The following is a 17,673-nucleotide window of genomic DNA, read 5'->3' as shown; positions in this document are numbered from 1 at the left end:
GGACATTGCACAGTCTGCATTTTTCATCTTTATGAGCACAGAAACGCCTTGGATGCCCTTTCGAAAAGCAAATAAAACATAAACCTCGATCCATTAATGCCTTTCGGCGAGCCTTTAAATCAAGTGCGCAATCATGATTCATATGACAAGCAGATAAACAAAATATGCAGACATTTTGATTCTCTTTCTTAGGCGGGGTAGAGAACTTTCGATTTGGATTAAAATGTGATTTTTGAAAGTGTTTAGAGGGAGTTTCGCTTCGACTAGTTAATACCGAAGCACCTTGCTTATTCGTACTGTAATCATTTCTTTTAGAATGCATGTAAGATTTATTTTGATAACCTTGATGGGAACTTTTGTTTCGTATTGATGTTCCATTTACATCAAAATTCTTAGAACGCGTTAACATCATTGATGTTTCCCTACATTCCACTTCAGTTTTCAAGAACGTTAGTAGTTCATTAACATCGAAATTTTGTTTATCACTTCTTTTCCTAGTGAATTCTAGAGTTAAATTCTCGGGTATTAACTTTAACAAAATAGGGGATAATAAATGTCCATAAGAACCACTAGTAACATTTAAAGAATTTAAATTCCTTATTTGTATTTCTATATCGTCATAAAGCTTCCTCAAAGAAGCCGTATTTCCGGAATATTTTACAGGTTCTAAACTCAACAATTTATTCATATGCGCATTAATTAGCAGGTCATCTCTGCCGGAACGGTTTTTTAGTATATCAACAGCCACCCTATAGTTTTCACTAGTAAATGTTAATCCACTAATAGCATTTAAAGCTAAACCTCCCAAAAGCGATTTTAAATAACAAAACTTGTCAACCGAACTGAGACTTTCTTTTTGGTGAATGGAATTACTAAACTGATTCCAGAATTCAAGCCAAGAACAAGGATCACCGTAATATTTTGTAATCGTTAATTTTGGCAATTTTAAAGTATTAACTTCACAAGTTTTCAACTTCGTGGATATAGTTTCCTCACTAGAATTTCTAGATTCAACTTTACACGCGTTTTTTCTTAATTTTTCCTGAATTTTACATTTAAAACTTATAATTCTTTCCTGATATTCCTGCGCGGAAATTACTTCTGTTTCTAACTCCTGTTCCGTAATTATAAGTTTTTCAATCTCAGAATCGTATTGTTTCAACAACTGCGATTTTTCAAGTAACATTTCGAGTAATTCTTTTAATTTCTCATCCGCGGTTTCACCCTCTTCTAACAATGCAGAATCTATTTTACTCATCAACTTGGTAGTTAAGTTACACGTCACCGTACGCAACTTCTTTGCCTTATTCATAGGCTCCATTTTACCATTAGATTCTATCAACTATAATAATCACCAAGATTTTTATTCAACAATTCTATTCAAAACTGGAAAAATGAAAAAGGGCCTACCTCGAATTTCTTCGCGTTAAATCCTGGCTTTTCAGTCATGAACTCACTAATTTTCTTCGTCCATTCTTCATCTCCACAAATCACGTCCGGTGTCACCAGAAAAAAAATGTACGTATTCAAATGATCAGAAGGTTGTTGATGCGTGTTCCTTGATCTATTGCACCAAGATATTTTACTGTACATTTATTTACAATTTATTTACAAGTCGTATGCCACCTGGCATATTTACAAGCGTTATGCCTCCTGGCATGTACATGATAGACATATTCTGCCACCTGGCATGTGAATTGATACATCATACTAGTTTTCTGCCACCTGACAGATACGATGCAATTACCTCGATTAGCGGTAATACGCCCGACATTTTGGCGTGTCCGCTTCCCTTACGTTCTGTAACGCAACTAACCTTTTGTGCGGTGCGCCCTCTGGGCACAAATCGTCGCAATCACCGAGGAGGCCAAAACAAGCAGTCTAGCCGGATTAAATTCCATATTTATTTTTAATCAATTCACATTTGTGGCCAAAATTCACTTGACACACCAATCGAATTTGTATTTCCAGAACAATTTTGATACTATAGCGATAGAAGCGAACACAGACGATTGCAGCAGCGTCTTAACAAGATGAAAGCCTAGGCGAGAAGAGAAGAGTGTCGCAATAGTAATGCAGAGGAAGAAGGGAGGGAGTCAAAACGTTTTGGTTTACAATTATTTTGATTGGTCAAGAGATATCAGCATTAACCGTTACGTAAGATGGCATGGTTAATTTGAATGACGCAGTTTAGACTTATGTCGCTATTTTTAAGACACAGAGAGATAAGTCCACAAATTAAATGAAAAATAAAAGAGGTTATAGCCAATTAAATTTAGAAGTTTGCTGTCATATTTTTTATCTTACATATGTCTATAGCAGCGTTTCTTAAAATGTGGGTTGCGACCCCCACAGCAAGGGGTTGCCAAAAATTTAGCAGTTTTGATATTTCTTTAACTTATAATAATTTTACAATTGCCAAACATTTTTACACCGTGTATTTGAAAATAGGAACAGACAAGAAAAAAGGAAAACATTTCAATGCATTCTTTTTATAATAGAAGCCTTCATTTTACTTTCTTTGCACTGTCATTTGGTCTGTTACTTATTTAAAATTTTCACATTGTTCTATGTCTTAAAATTAGAAATTAAAGTTAATGAGTATGTTACAATACAAGTGAAAAAAATTGACAGTTTCACATACGTGTGTGTCGGATTTGCGCAATGCTTATGGGGGTCCCACAAAATTTTAGTAAATATGGCCTCCTGGGGGTCGCGACAGAATCTTAGTGATAAAAAAGGTTAGTGACTGAAAACAGTTTAGGGAACCCTGGTCTATAGTATCACAAAAATTTTTATTCAGAAACAAATTATCTCAATACCATTTTCGCTCAAATACTGCTGAAATTAATCAATAATAGACCAACAACAACAAAAGAAATTTATAGAACCAAATCCACAAAGACATGAAAGAAATGAAATTTCTTGAGGAATATTAGTTGAATTTTGCATATTTATGCGGAAATTTGAATTTTATTGCGTTTTAATTTCGTTCCTCTCATGACTTTATGGATTTGGTTCTAGCAAAATAATAAAATAATAATTTGTTTTCCAGTAGATTGTTGAATATATTACCTCCTTCGAAGAAGAGTAGGTGAGAGTTCTGTTAAAATGAATTTACTGATTAGCATATTTAAAATGGAATAATTAAAAGCGAAAGCGCAAGCAACAGACTAAGTAATTATCATCACTAACCGAAAATTAGTTGACTTTTCAAGGGAACATACTAATTTCTGATCAATTAACAATGATTAATAGATGCGAAAACATTTCGTCTTTATCTCCAACAAGAATCGGGGCTAAAAAAGCTGTTTATTGAGATTGAGTTAAAATAATTCAAAGAGCTAATTAAAAATCACTAAGAAAAAATTGGTGGTTCTAAACTAAAAATTGGTGGAAACTTTAAATGCAATCTTCAGATCGGAATATATTAATTCTTATAAGAGTGAGTTTTATTTTCTTACTGGAGAAAATTCCTCGCCGACACGTTCGCGTTTGATCATATTAAAATAATGCAAACTTTGTTAAAACAATTAAAAGGAACAGTTGAGGGGAAAACAAGTGTACAAAAATATATTCTTATAAGACTTATAAGAAATAATTCTTATACGAAACTTATATTCTTATAAGAAACGAAACATTAAGAAGTATGAAAAAGGAAAATTTAACATAATATACATTAAAGTCCAGAAAATGAATTTAACTAATTGTTTGCTAGCTAATACACAGATAGATAGAAATAAAAAAGAAAATAATATAATTAGACTGTTATCTAAGCCTGGACATATTCCGTAATCTGCTATTACGTTTTATGCATATTTTGAAAAATGTAACTCAGAACAAATGTAAATAAATGACTGAAAGTGAACTCGATTGTATAATTGTATGCCTTTTTATCTTTTCAGGCTACTGTTCTTGAGGCACTGCATGATTTATTAAAAAGTCCATGAATGAACAATCAAGTAATCTCTTACAAGATCCATGGCTTCTGAACCACAACCTTCTTGAAGATCGCGTTTCTGCCCCAATGAGGATCGCTTCTGCGAAGGGTTGAACCAAAGGAATGAACTATACCTGGATTATCTGCAAACAGCTGCTCTTTCTTTTCGTTAGAGTTAGTTGTCTTAACTTCGAAAACAGGGATTAAAATAATTAAATATTTCAATAAATACGTCACTGACTTAAATTCCTTAATAGTTAATAAGTAATAGCACTGTAATCAAAATTCCTGTGAATTATACTTTGTACGGGGCAAATGTAAGTATTTTTTATAAAGTCGATAAATTTTAATTAAATTATACATTAATCAAGTATTTTGTTACATAATATATTTATTAGTAGCTACAATAATAATAATGATAAAATATCAGTCAGTTTTGTAATTGCTTTGATAGAAACTGTATGCATTGATTTTTACAAATTTTCAATACTTAAATTTTGAATATTCGTACAAGATAAGACGGGGCATTTGCAATTTACTAGCATAAATAAAAACGTAATTTTTGTGCAATACTCGGGGAATTAATTGACAGTCATTTACAGATATATTTAACTCATTCCAAAATTTGAGTATATTTCCGATTTGCTGCCTAATAACCACTTTAATGCAAGCTGCTGTCAGATCACTCTCTGCTTGGTAAGATTCGATAACCTCAATCCATCTGAGTGGACGCCTACCTATCATTTCGACCAAACGCTCGTCAGAAACTTCTCATGCAAATTACACACGCCAAATTTCCATGATAAGCAGGGGAGGAAATGGGGCCCATTTCCTGTCGATTTGTCTCGTTCTTTACCGGATAAATTTTCATTTTGTAATGCGGGTTAAAAACAGAAAGTAAAAAAAAAAAAAAAAAAAAAAAAAAAAGAAGTCCTTTATTTCTTTTATATACATATATTTTATTTTTTGCTTAATACTTTCGAACTTTATAGCTTAAAAAAATGAAAATTTCATTTGATAGTTTTGTTCAGAATTGGTTCTTTGAATCATAGGTATGTGCGAAAATATTTTTTCAGGAAATAAGACGATATTTTATAGTTTTTAAGCGCCGAGGAAGTGTAACAGCAACTCTTGTTTAGGTTTAGTTTTCAACTAAAAGCTCTTTCTATCAAAGTTGAATAATTAAAGGAAGTATTAAATCCTCTTAAGCGAAGGTTTTTTTTTGCTTTAGTTGATTATGGCAAGGCGCACTAGGGCTATCTGCCTAAGGGACGATATGTCTTCGTGGAGAACTATCTAAGGAAAGCTGGCTCGTATACACGTTACAACACATGGAGAAAATCACGAAAACGTCCATGCAGTCAGCCCATTTCCCTGGTTCAATATATATACTTATAAGGCATTTCTCCCGCCTTCTTAGCACGCTTTCGTAGTGTCTAGTCTGCACGCTGGGCGCGTATTCCAGAGGTCCATGGTTCGATTCCCGGCGAGGGCGTTGCTCATTTTTCATCACTCCTGCTTTGGCTCTACAATGGCGCCCGAACTAAAAGGGTAGTGGATGATGATTCTTCACTCCCAGGATTTGGCGATTGGTTCCCCTAAAAACTCCAGTCGCCCTTTAAAAGGGGGAGTATATAAGGTATTTCTCCCGCCTTCTTAGCATGCTTTCGTAGTGTAGTGGTCTGCACGCTGGGCGTGTATTCCAGAGGTCCGTGGTTCGAGTCCCGACGAGAGCATTGCTCATTTTTCATCACTCCTGCTTTAAAAAATAACCTAATGACTCTACATACTTTTTCCAATTGTTTCAATATATACTGTTTCCAATTAGTTTGTTCATTCAGGAAAAATTCGCAAGTCGAGGCTTACATGCTTAAGTCCGCGGCTTTTATAATGAAAGTCATTATTGCTTGAAATTTCGTTACAAGTGAGAAGATTAGAAAAAATAAAGAATTTTGAAAGAGAAAAAATAAGTTACAGCTTCGTAAGTAAAATATTTCTTAACAACATAAGTAAATAAGTTAGTGAAATAAGATTAACGCTGGAAGCAAATAAGCTGAGCACACAAATTGCATTAAGTCAATAACCATTTCCTTTATGATTTTGCTGAATTTGATTCATTGTGATTATGTTGAGCTGCTTAAGAAGTACAACTGTGAAGCACTTAGATTACTGGAAATCCACGACAGTAACGCAATTATTCATGTCATCATCATTAACATGTTATATAGGATAATCCAAACTTAACCTGGCGCATCTAAAAGTCGTTCTTTCGTTACGCCGAGTCTGGCGTAAATGAATTTCATAAACTACAGTTTATTTGTTCCACTTTTTGAGAAATTGGCGCTTAAGGTTATTAAAGAATTAGGTAATACCCTTATTTAAAGATATATAAGAGAACCTAATTGGAAGAGAAATACTCTAGTCTAAAATTTAAGGCATAAATAAAGTTTTATTCTTTTTTTAGAAATAAATTAAATTTTAAAGGTTTATATTTTTTCATAATTTTAAATACTTAGAGAACTTTTTAAATTACAGAATTTTTATTAAATACACTTAGGAAAGTAAATTTTAGCTATCAAAATATTTTTTGTCATATGTAATTTAAAATGAAATCTGGAGCTGCTAATGATAGCGGATTCTAAATTAGAATAAACAAAACAAAATTTAAATGAATATGATTAGTATTTATCTCATTTCTATTTCTCCTTCAAATCCAGTTAACATCCAACAAACTTTTGTATGAACGACCGCACGACTTTATTATATTAATCACATAGGATGACTAAAGTTTTTATAGCTAAGAAAAATGTACTATTTTTTACTGCCTTGTACGAAGTAAAAAAGGAAGTGTTGTATTCGCGAAATACTTCAGGCATCCTGTTTTAACGAAAATATCCATTTTGACCGCCATCGAATGCAATTTAACGATGCTTTTGCGTGACATCCGTACGTAAGGACAGAATAAAAAACTCTTTTCCCCCAAAAAAATTATAAAACTGATTTCTGAAGAGAAAATTTCGTGGCGTCTGTGCGTACGTATGTATGTATGTACGTACGTATGTACGTATCTCGCATAACTCAAAAACGAGTAGCCTCAGAACATTGAAATTTTGTATATAGGTTTGCTATAGCATGTAGATGTGCACCTCGTATTTTGGTTGCAATCGGCCGCACCAAAAGTATATATATATATAATTTATTTCCTAAACAATATAATTGATTATATTATCTCCTAAGTTTAATTAAAGTAGAATTATTTTAAAAGAGAATTTTAAATTTAAGATCAGTAATTTAAGATCATACAACATTTATACACACACACATATATATATATATATATATATCCACTCTGTTACTCGGCTCAGTAATCTCAGTTTCTTTAATCTTATATGTTTGTAAATTAGGCACTTTTTGCTTTAAAAATGATTGAATTATGTTGTTTTTATCATCCGGTTAAGGTTTTTATGCCTTTAGTAAATCTGTATGCAATATTTTTAGAATTATCAACAATTTTAAAGTTGTTTAAGTGCCGCTAACCCTTTTTTTAATGGCGGCCACTGATGTTTACATTTGAAACAGGAGACTAGTGGATTTGTTGCCAATCTAGAGAAACTTAGCTTCGCAACAACAAAGATAACGCATTCATTTATTATTGCCAATTAAATCATGCTTAATTCTTTCTGGAATTTTTTCGAGGAAATAAGTGTTTAAGATTTACTTCGTAATTTTTAATCTAGATATTTTGAGTTTTTATGTATTTTTGCCTTCTCGCGAAGTGAGAACTGAATTAATTGAATGAGAAATACTCAATCGTCTGTGAAAAAGTGTTTCTTTTTTGTTTTGTTTGCTAAATTTCTTTTATACATCATTCTAGCTTTATTATAGTATTTGAATAGAACAGGTGCCAACGATTGGATAATTCTATTCTTTAAATGATATAAACTTTGTGCATTATGAGTTATAATATGAACGAAATATAATACTGTGGGATGGCATCGTTCATTATAATCAGATGACGCGACAAGCTGTGAAAATAAATCTTTTATATTTCCGATGATGGAAGGCAGACGATTCCGCCATTAAGACGATGACGCGACTGAAAGATGTTTACATGAAAAAGACAGTCGATTCTCTTCATCTGTATATATCATCTATGTAAATTCATCTATTTCCTTCTACGTATGTAATTACTTTGTAGTTTGTTGCAACTATTCATGTTTCATTAAATATTCAAGTTTTACATAAATCGGACTAGTTTATTAGCCCCTAGACAGCCACATCAGAAGTAAGTTTACAAACATCATATTCCTAGACAGTAAGTACAGATTCTACAGATTTGGGCGCTCAGGCCGGTATGAGCCTAGGAAGAAGCATTATGAATATTACAAAATAAGAGAAGTAAGTTTTGTTTCGATTATTTCCACATTGTTACTTCTAAGAATAGTGTTCTATGATATTGTGAATTAAGATGACTACCTTAAATTCTATTCCTAGAATTTCAAATTCTTTAAAGACTGGGCCTACTAAGTCAATTAAACGTTTACATCAAATTGTGTTTGGAACTTTGGGTGATCGAAAAAATAGAGCTAGATTGCGTAACTTTTGCGGTTTTCCATCTGATTTTAATATTGAAGAAACAAAACAAAAATTACTTAAAACTTTTACTGCAAACGATTTTATTTCTGTGTGTAATTTGTTAATCTTAATTATGACTCAAATCCTGATAAAAACTGTGATTTAATATTGAATAGTCTTTGTGATTTTAAGCTTTTAAAATCCGAAAGTGATGACGATGATGAGTTATCTGAAAACGAAAGTGTTTATGATTCTGATAAAAATGATGATATGAATTCTGTTCGGTCAGAATCACCTCCCATAAATAACTCAGTGAATGAAAGCATTATAATGCCTAGCAATATTTCCTTACATTTTCGTGATATTTTAGAAACTGTTTCTGAATTTAATGGCACTGATACATATCCAGTTGGATCCTTCATTGGTGATTTAGAAGAATCTTTTAAATTATTTAAGTTATCGGAATTACAGAAAATTGTGTTTGCTAAAACATTGCTTAATGGTTCTGCTAAAGTATTTATTAGGTCTTTGAAAGGTATAATATCATGGAAAAAATTAAAAGAAAATCTTTTATCTGAATTTGGTTCTAAAATAAACAGTGGACAACTTCATAATTTGTTACAGAAACGACACTTAAAACCTGGCGAATCACTTTCCGAATATTTAATTGCCATGCGTGAAATAGCCAGTCACGGTTCTGTTGATGATTCATCAATTCTTGATTATGTAATCAATGGGATACCAGATCAGAGTAGTAACAAAATTGTTTTGTATGGGTGTAAAACTATTTCTGAATTCAAAGAGAAATTAAAAATTTATGAGAAAATTCGCGTTCCAGATACGAAAAATAAGGGTTATTCAAGTACTATCACACAAAATAAAACACGCGCTGTACCTAGTAAGATTAAAGAGCCAGGGTGTTATAATTGTGGAAGTTTTGGCCATAAGTCGAATTTTTGTAACAATAAGAGTAAAGGATTTAAGTGTTTTAAATGCGATTTGTTTGGACACAAAGACGTAGATTGTTCGAAGACATCATCTAAAAATATCCAAGATGCCAAAGCTGTTACTCCAATAACTCAGACTTGTCAGAAAGAAATGCATAAAATTGTTAATTTCGGTAATTTGCAGATTGATGCTTTAATATATACTGGTAGTCAGGTAACGTTAATCCGAGAAGATATGCATAAGAAGATAGGTTCTCCTGAACTTAAGTCGGCAGAACTACAGTTAACGGAATTTGGCAACAAACCTATAGAGAGATTTGAAGGTGAATTCCAAATTGATGGTTCTTTATTTAAATCAAATATTTGCGTTATCGCAGAAAATAAGAAATCTGATAGTGATTCCATGATTTTGAATTCTGATGATGTCCGGAGTGATGCAGATTCTGCTGTAAATAAAAATGATGCTATTAAAGATGAATTAGTGCAAAAAGGAAACTCAAGCACAATACAATCAGCTCTGAAGGCAATGAGAAGAAACGCTACTGCAGAAGGAGATTCTGAAGAGAAGCATTTTCCCGAACAAGAGTCATTTGCTAAAGATGATGAATCAAAAGTGAATTCTACTAGAACAATTTCAGTAAAATACCTTGCAATAGAGAAGCAAAAGAAGCCACTGGAGACGAAGAAACTACAGAGACCACCGAAGAAGAAGAGAAGATTGAAAAGCAGAAGTCAGTCAGAAAACCTGATCACAACGACGCTGATACGGAAAGCAAAGACGAAACAAAAGAAATTAAAAAAGGTGAGAAAAAAGAAGCGAAAAGCAGATTCAGAAGATCCAGGAAGAAAATTGAAAATCTTTGATAATGAAATGCCGATTTTGATGATTCCTGATTTAGACGTTTTTCCCGACTAGACAAATTTCTCCCGATTTGACTAATGGACTATTATTTTAAAGACGTGAACTAATTTAGGAAGACTGAAGATGATGTCTAAGGATGAAATGTATGAAGAAATACGGCTTAAAGAAGATGATTTTAAACAGACGCATTCGAATGACGGATCTTGAAGATATCTAAGACGCATTCAGAAGACGTATCCAGACGGTATCTAAGAAGACGCATTCAGACGATATTAAGATGTATGTAAAGACGAATCCAGGCGAATTGTTCCAGACAACATCAAAGGAAGACGTATTTGTGAAATGTATGTATTCAGATAGACTGTTAAAGATGAACGAGCACTGAAAGAGCATTTAAGAAGAGCTAACGCCGTTATTTCTGTAGATGTTAAGATGATGAGAAAAGATGGCTGAAATAAACCTTTTAAGACGACTTTTCCCTCAATAGTAACTAAAATTTTTTTTTTTTTTTTTTTTTTTTTTTTTTTTTAAATTTTATTTTTCAGATCCCTAGATATAGATGGTGGTGCTACGAGAATGCGAGGCCGCATTCCATCAGGATGGACGAGCAGTTGTGGGATGGCATCGTTCATTATAATCAGATGACGCGACAAGCTGTGAAAATAAATCTTTTACTTTTCCGATGATGGAAGGCAGACGATTCCACCATTAAGACGATGACGCGACTGAAAGATGTTTACATGAAAAAGACAGTCGATTCTCTTCATCTGTATATATCATCTATGTAAATTCATCTATTTCCTTCTACGTATGTAATTACTTTGTAGTTTGTTGCAACTATTCATGTTTCATTAAATATTCAAGTTTTACATAAATCGGACTAGTTTATTAGCCCCTAGACAGCCACATCAGAAGTAAGATTACAAACATCATATTCCTAGACAGTAAGTACAGATTCTACAATACTGTTAAGTGAACCTAGCGCCAGAGTGTCGCTATGGTAAACAAATACTGGTGTGAATTTTAAAGAATGCATTTATTCTACTGTGGTTTATGCGCTGTCGGCGAAGTAGATTTAATGCAATCCAATAAGTTTAAATGAAATGGAAGTCATATGGTGTACACATCAGATTTTTTTTATTGCATTTAACTAAAACTGTGTAACTTAGTTTTTTAAATTTCATTCTATACTTTTAGTCTGTGGGGATTTATTTAATTTACTTAAGAATTATTTTATCTTGGAGTAGCTTTTCTATCGCTCTGGTTTTCAAGCCACACCTTTTTGTTAGAATGCCAAGCGATCTGGCGCTCGTGCGTTCATATGAGGTAGAATGAAGTTAGTATTTAAGTAAAGGTTTTGGAAGTAGAATTCAGAATTACTGAAATCATCGGTGAAGCCTTTAATAATAAATAAATAAATAAATAAATAAATAAAAAAAGGTTGCTGGCATCTTCATTGATATAGAAAAAGCGTTTGATAAGATTTGGCATCCAGGCCTCCTTAACAAACTTTTCGGAAACAAATTTCCACCTGGATTAATCCTCCTAATTTCAAGTTTTTTAGAAAACAGATCTTTTCAAGTTCGTATTAAGAACGAGCTATCTAATATCAGTGTAATGAAAGCAGGTGTTCCTCGGGGCTCGAATTTTTCACCCTTTCTTTTTAACATCTACATATATGATCTTTCCAGCCACAAAAATGCCATTATCGCTTGCTATGCAGACGATACTGCAATTCTCAGCAAATCCATCAATCCACAAAGAGCCATCCAAAATGCAATAGACTGTATCTTCCCATCGTTTAACGTTTGGAAAATTAAAATCAATGAAAGCAAATCCACAACAATATATTTCCGAAAGAACCCTTCGAGAAGACATCTCAACAATATCACAATTAATAATATCTCCATCCCAAATAAAAAATGTGTAAAATATTTAGGCGTTTACCTCGATCAAAAACTAACCTTCAAAAACCGTATCGAGAATATCTGTAAAAAAGCCAACCAAGCAATAAGCAGTATCTATGCACTCATAGGGAGAAATTCTAAACTTAGTCTCGCTACTAAAAGAGTTATTTATCTACAAGCTTTCCGCCCGATTTTACTGTATTCTTCTCCAGCGTGGGCTGCAACTGCAAGAACTCATCGCGAAAAAATACAAAGAATTCAAAACAAGGCCGTCCGAATAATTACAAATGTGGCTTGGTTCGTACGAAACAACACTCTTCACAATGACTTAAAAATTAAACCCACGGATTCTGAAATTCTAAAAGCTTCTCATAACTTTTTTATGAAATGTGACAGTCATCCTAAGAATATCATCAAAAAACTAGGAAATTATGGTTTCACAATTAAACAAACCCGCAAGAGGCCCCACACTATTCACCATAATAATGGGTGGTAATGCATATATTTTGGTTTTCTTCTTATTTAGCCAAGATTTTACTTCATTTTCTTTAGTTATAGTTTTACTTATCAAATTACAAAGCGCTGTGGACTTTGTTCCTGCCAAAGCAGGTAGACTTTGTGTGTAAATAGTTTTTACTCTTGTGAAACGTTTCAATGTACTGCAAATTGTGTTTTTCATCATTTTACTTACCAATTATTGCTTATCAGAAGAATAATTTTTATGAAATTTTAAAAATGCCTTACAATACATTCTGCAAGAGATGGCGCCACCAGAGCTTCAGTCAAATAAAATGCTTTTCATCCCTACTAATAGATGGCGCCACACGAGCGCCTCATTTGTTCAAAGTTTACTTATTCTACGGACGGCGGCACAGGAGCCTCCGTCGCTAGTAATCTCTGAGTTCTAGCACAGCATGTGCACAAGTACTTCCATATTATTGGATACAACTTACTCGTTTCTTCACGCATTTAAAAGTCAAGTATAATATATTGGTAAAGGCCGTTAATGGTCGATTGCCTCTTACTAAGTGATAAGACATAGACATAGAATTCAGAGCATATTCTACCTGCTCGAAGGCCACATTACTTTCTTTGATTTCCTAGCGATTAGATTTTTGTGGCGTTGAACGCTTCTTGCCTTTACGCTTGTTTACATCGACTTTCGAGTCAGAGCCAGCCTACGCGGTAATTAATCTGTGAAGCCGTTAGGCTAACTTAACTTCATTTAATTTTAAGCTATTCCTTACTTTTTTAGTAAGCCAGAAGTGTTGGCTTTTTGTAAGTATGAGTTGGTGCCATTTGTTAACTTTATCTGACTTAATAAAGGGTATTTAGAAAGGGTCTTTTACATTCTTCTCTCGACTTTCGTCCTACCTTAGGTATAATTTCCTAAACAGTTTTTGAACGTCTAGCTTAGTTTATGATAGCAAGACATACGAGATGTTATAAGTCCATAGTAAAAGGAAATAAGAGGGAAAAATCACTGCTTCTGAACGCTGAAAAATTGCTTCTGATTAGCTAAGCAACGATTTCGGTGATATCTTTCCTTTCAGGATCTTCCATTCTATAAGATGGTTAAGACTGTATTCAATTCATTTAAATTATTCTATAATTTAAAACTTCTTAGTATCACGTAAAATAATGGAGGCTGTTATCAATAACAGATTAAACTTTTAATTTAAAATTCATAATTGTTGCAGCCGCAGAATAACAGAGAAAACAATAAAGATAAGTTTTTTTGAAAAACCTAATTGGCTGATAAATTATGCTAGCAATTCCTAAGGTTCGAATTCCGGAGAAGGCATGGATGTTTGTAAATATATAGTGTCCGTGCGGCATGGGGACACTCTAAATATGCGGCGAGCCGAAAGCCATCTCGAGAGATTCGGGATTGGGGAAGAGGGTTGGGAGACCTTCCAACCTGTCCCTTGAAGTGCCGTCCATCAAATTTGGGGCAGAACTGAACTAAATCGTACTGTCACACGTAAGGTGCTTCAGTTTGTTGCCAAAGGCAGGCGTAAACTTGCGTTCCTTCCCAGAGGAATTTCGTGGGCTTGGGCTGACAAGTGAGCATTAGGAGCAGCAACAAGAAAGTCTGTAGCCAGGTTTTCCGAATAATAAATTATTTATATTTAGGTGACTGATATCTCACATTATGAGATAATAATTTTGACATTCCTGTTTTTGATTGTACTCTGATCCAGAATTTATGATATATGCGAGGCCAGATGTAGGGGGCATAAAAAGTTAGACGATATCATTCATCGTATCAAAGCGCCGAGCGTTCATGTTAAGAAAAAGCTTCTGAATTTTTAGGATGTAGTAATGTTTTGTCTGACTTAAAAGAGCAAATAATAATGTGCGTTGGCATCGTTCATTTATAATCAGATGACGCGACAAGCTGTGAGAGAAAATCTTTTACTTTTTCGATGACGAAGTCAGACGATTCCGCCATTAAGACGATGACGCGATTCAAAGATGTTTGCTTATAAAATACGATTCCTTCTCTTCGTTTGTAAATAATCTCATCTATTTCCTTCTACGTATGTAATTACTTTATAGTTTGTAGCAACTATTCATGCTTCATTAAATATTCAAGTTTTACATAAATCGGACTAGTTTATTAGCCCCTAGACAGCCACATCGGAAGTAAGTTTACGAACATCATATTCCTAGACAGTAAGTACCGATTCTACAATAATGTTCTGACTGACTTAAAAGAGCAAATAATAGTACAGCTAGTGTAAATACAGGTAAGACAATCGGGTTGAACTTATATCTTTAACAAATGTTTAACGTTTGGGCCATGTTTGGCAGTCTGTTTGTCTTGTACTATGCAGCAAAATATTTCCGGCTGTACTGGAGATATTATAAAAATGTCGTTAGACAAAATACTACTGATTTGCTTGTCCCTCAACAGTGAAAATGACTAACCTTCAACATGAAGTTTTTCTGTTGTTTCTAAACTGCCTGTGAATGATGCTTCAAGGCCATGTTAGTAAATAATGGTCTTAAGGAAGGCGAAAGAACATAATTTATTCGAGTTTTTTTTAGTACTTCAGATTCTTACGTTTCGCATGAAAATGCCTTTTCGGGAGATTGAACTATCATGGCAAAGTCTCATTACGATTTGCATAAAAATGCATGTTCCAATTCGCATCATGCGTAAGGAAATGCTAAAAATAATAATTCACGATCACACTTTTCTTTTCTTTATCAAAATAGCTTCATGATCACACTTTTTACTTCCTTGTACGAAGTAAAAAGGAAGTATTGTAATCGCGAAAAGCTTCAGGCAGCATATTTCAACGAAAATATCCACTTTGACCGTTTTCGAATGCAATTTAACGATGTTTTTGCGTGATATCTATACGTAAGGACAGAATACGTAAGGACTCTTTTCCTCCAAAAAAACTAAAAAACTGCTTTAAAATGAATTCTGAAGAGAATTTTTCGTGTCGTCCGTACGAACGCATGTACTACGTGCGTGCGTACGTACGTATCTCGCATAACTAAAAAACGAGTAGCCTCAGAACGTTGAAATTTTGTATATAAGACTACTATAACATGTAGATGTGCAACTCGTATTTTGGTTTCAATCGGCCGCGCCAAACGTATATAAATTATTTATAAATATATCCACTTTGTTACCCGGCTCAGTGATCTCAGTTTCTTTACTCTTATATGTTTGTAAATTGTACATTTTTTGCTTTAAAAATAATTGAATTATGTTGTTTTTATCTTCCGGTTAAAGTTTTTATGCCTTTCGTAATTCTGGAAGCAATATTTGTACAATTATCAACAATTTAAAAGCTGTTTAAGTGCGGTTAAGTTTTAAATAACATGGCGGACATATTTGTTTAAATTTGAAACGGCAGAATTGTAGATTTGTTGCCAATCTAGAGAGACTAAGCTTCGCAATATAAAAATAACGCCTTCATTTATTATTGCGAATTAAATCATGCTTAATCCTTTCTGGAATTTTTTCGAGGAAATAAGTATTTAAGATTTACTTCGTAATTTTTAATACAGATATTTTGAGTTTTTATGTATTTTTGCCTTGTCGCGAAGTGAAAACTGAATTAATTGAATGAGAAATACTCAATCGTCTGTGGAAAAACTGTTTCTTTTTCGTTTTGTTTGCTTAATTTCTTTTATACATCGTTCTAGCTTTGTTATAATATTTGAATAGAACATGTGCCAACGATTAGATAATTCTTTAAATGATATAAATTTTGTGCATTCTGAGTTATAATATGAACGAAATATAATACTGTTAAGTGAACCTAGCGCCAGAGTTATGATACACAAAGTGAATTTTAAAGAATGCATTTATTGTATTGTGGTTTATGCGCTGTCGGCGAAGTAGGTTTAATTCAATCTAATAAGTTAAATGAAATGCAAGAAAAAATGCGTATAATTTAATATTCCGTACAAGGAAGTCATGTGGTGAACACACATCAGATTTTTTTATCTTGGATTTCAGCTGGATTTGAAACCAGCATTTTCTTATTCTCGGAAAAGTGAACATCCATTGAGCTATCTAGAATTAGACTTCAATCGAATTGGATTATTCGGATTATGGCAAAGCATGCGAAAACTATTTGTTGAAAGGATAGATTCACGAATGACCTTTTTAAAAGAATCTAGTCCGTATTAACCTTTCGCCTGAAAAAAAAAAAAAAAAAAAAAAAGAAACATGAACACTCCTATGGAGCCAGCCACTTTGCCGACATTTAATGACTATTTCAGTTTGACAAAGCACCCGAGGCTATCTACCTAGTAGAAAGGATGTCTTTCGTAGAGAACTTTCTGAGGGAAACTGGCTTGTGTTCACGTTACAGCACGAAATCACGAAAACCAGCCATCCAGCTAGCCTTTTCGTCTGGGTTCGAATTAGGGACGAACAACCAGTATCCTCTAGTGTTTAACCCCTCTACCACTCGTAGGATTCGCTTCCCGAATCTTTAGAACCAGACATCTGCACCAGGTATATTTTATTAACTCTTTAAAACCCAAAAGCCTTCGCTAACCTGTATGTTAATGTACCAAACCGCTCGAAATGGTTTTCGAGAATCACAGTAATTCCCCCCCCCCCTCTCCATCATTAACGCACAAACAAGAGTGAAGGATTCAAATGGCATTCTTTCTACTTCTAACAAATAAAGATAATAAGTCTCACATAAATCCTTTTAGGCCTGTCTGAAATAAACTGATACAATGCATTTGGGGAAACGGCACCTTGCTACTGCATACCTTAGGGAAGGGAAGAAAACAACATAGGAATGTCGTTTGAATGAATGGTCGTCTGGGCCGATATGGTCTTCAAAGAATTAAAGACTGAGATTCCCGTGGTTTATCTTCACTTAGAGATTTAATTATTTAATTTGACTAAAATATGATAAACTTATTTTGAGTTACGAAACTTCAAATAAGAAACAT

The 17,673-nt window shown here is 33.5% G+C and overlaps 1 protein-coding gene across 2 annotated transcripts in view; it reads left to right on the top strand.

Annotated features, from left to right (window-relative positions):
• LOC118198962 (uncharacterized) overlaps positions 1-4,311 on the top strand; it is a 126,511-nt gene extending 122,200 nt beyond the window's left edge. For both annotated transcript variants that reach the window (XM_085817440.1, XM_085817439.1), the window contains exon 6: positions 3,906-4,311. In XM_085817440.1, the coding sequence (XP_085673566.1) occupies positions 3,906-3,950 (45 nt within the window). In that variant the 3' untranslated portion in view covers positions 3,951-4,311. The remainder of the gene's footprint in view (positions 1-3,905) is intronic.
• Positions 4,312-17,673: the final 13,362 nt, after the last annotated feature.

Source organism: Stegodyphus dumicola, chromosome 5, assembly GCF_044657685.1.
Source record: "Stegodyphus dumicola isolate Sdum_Otavi_A_Nest chromosome 5, ASM4465768v1".
NCBI lineage: Eukaryota > Metazoa > Arthropoda > Arachnida > Araneae > Eresidae > Stegodyphus > Stegodyphus dumicola.
The sequence above is the reverse complement of the archived record's forward strand: the minus strand, read 5'-3'. Positions and strand labels throughout refer to the sequence as shown.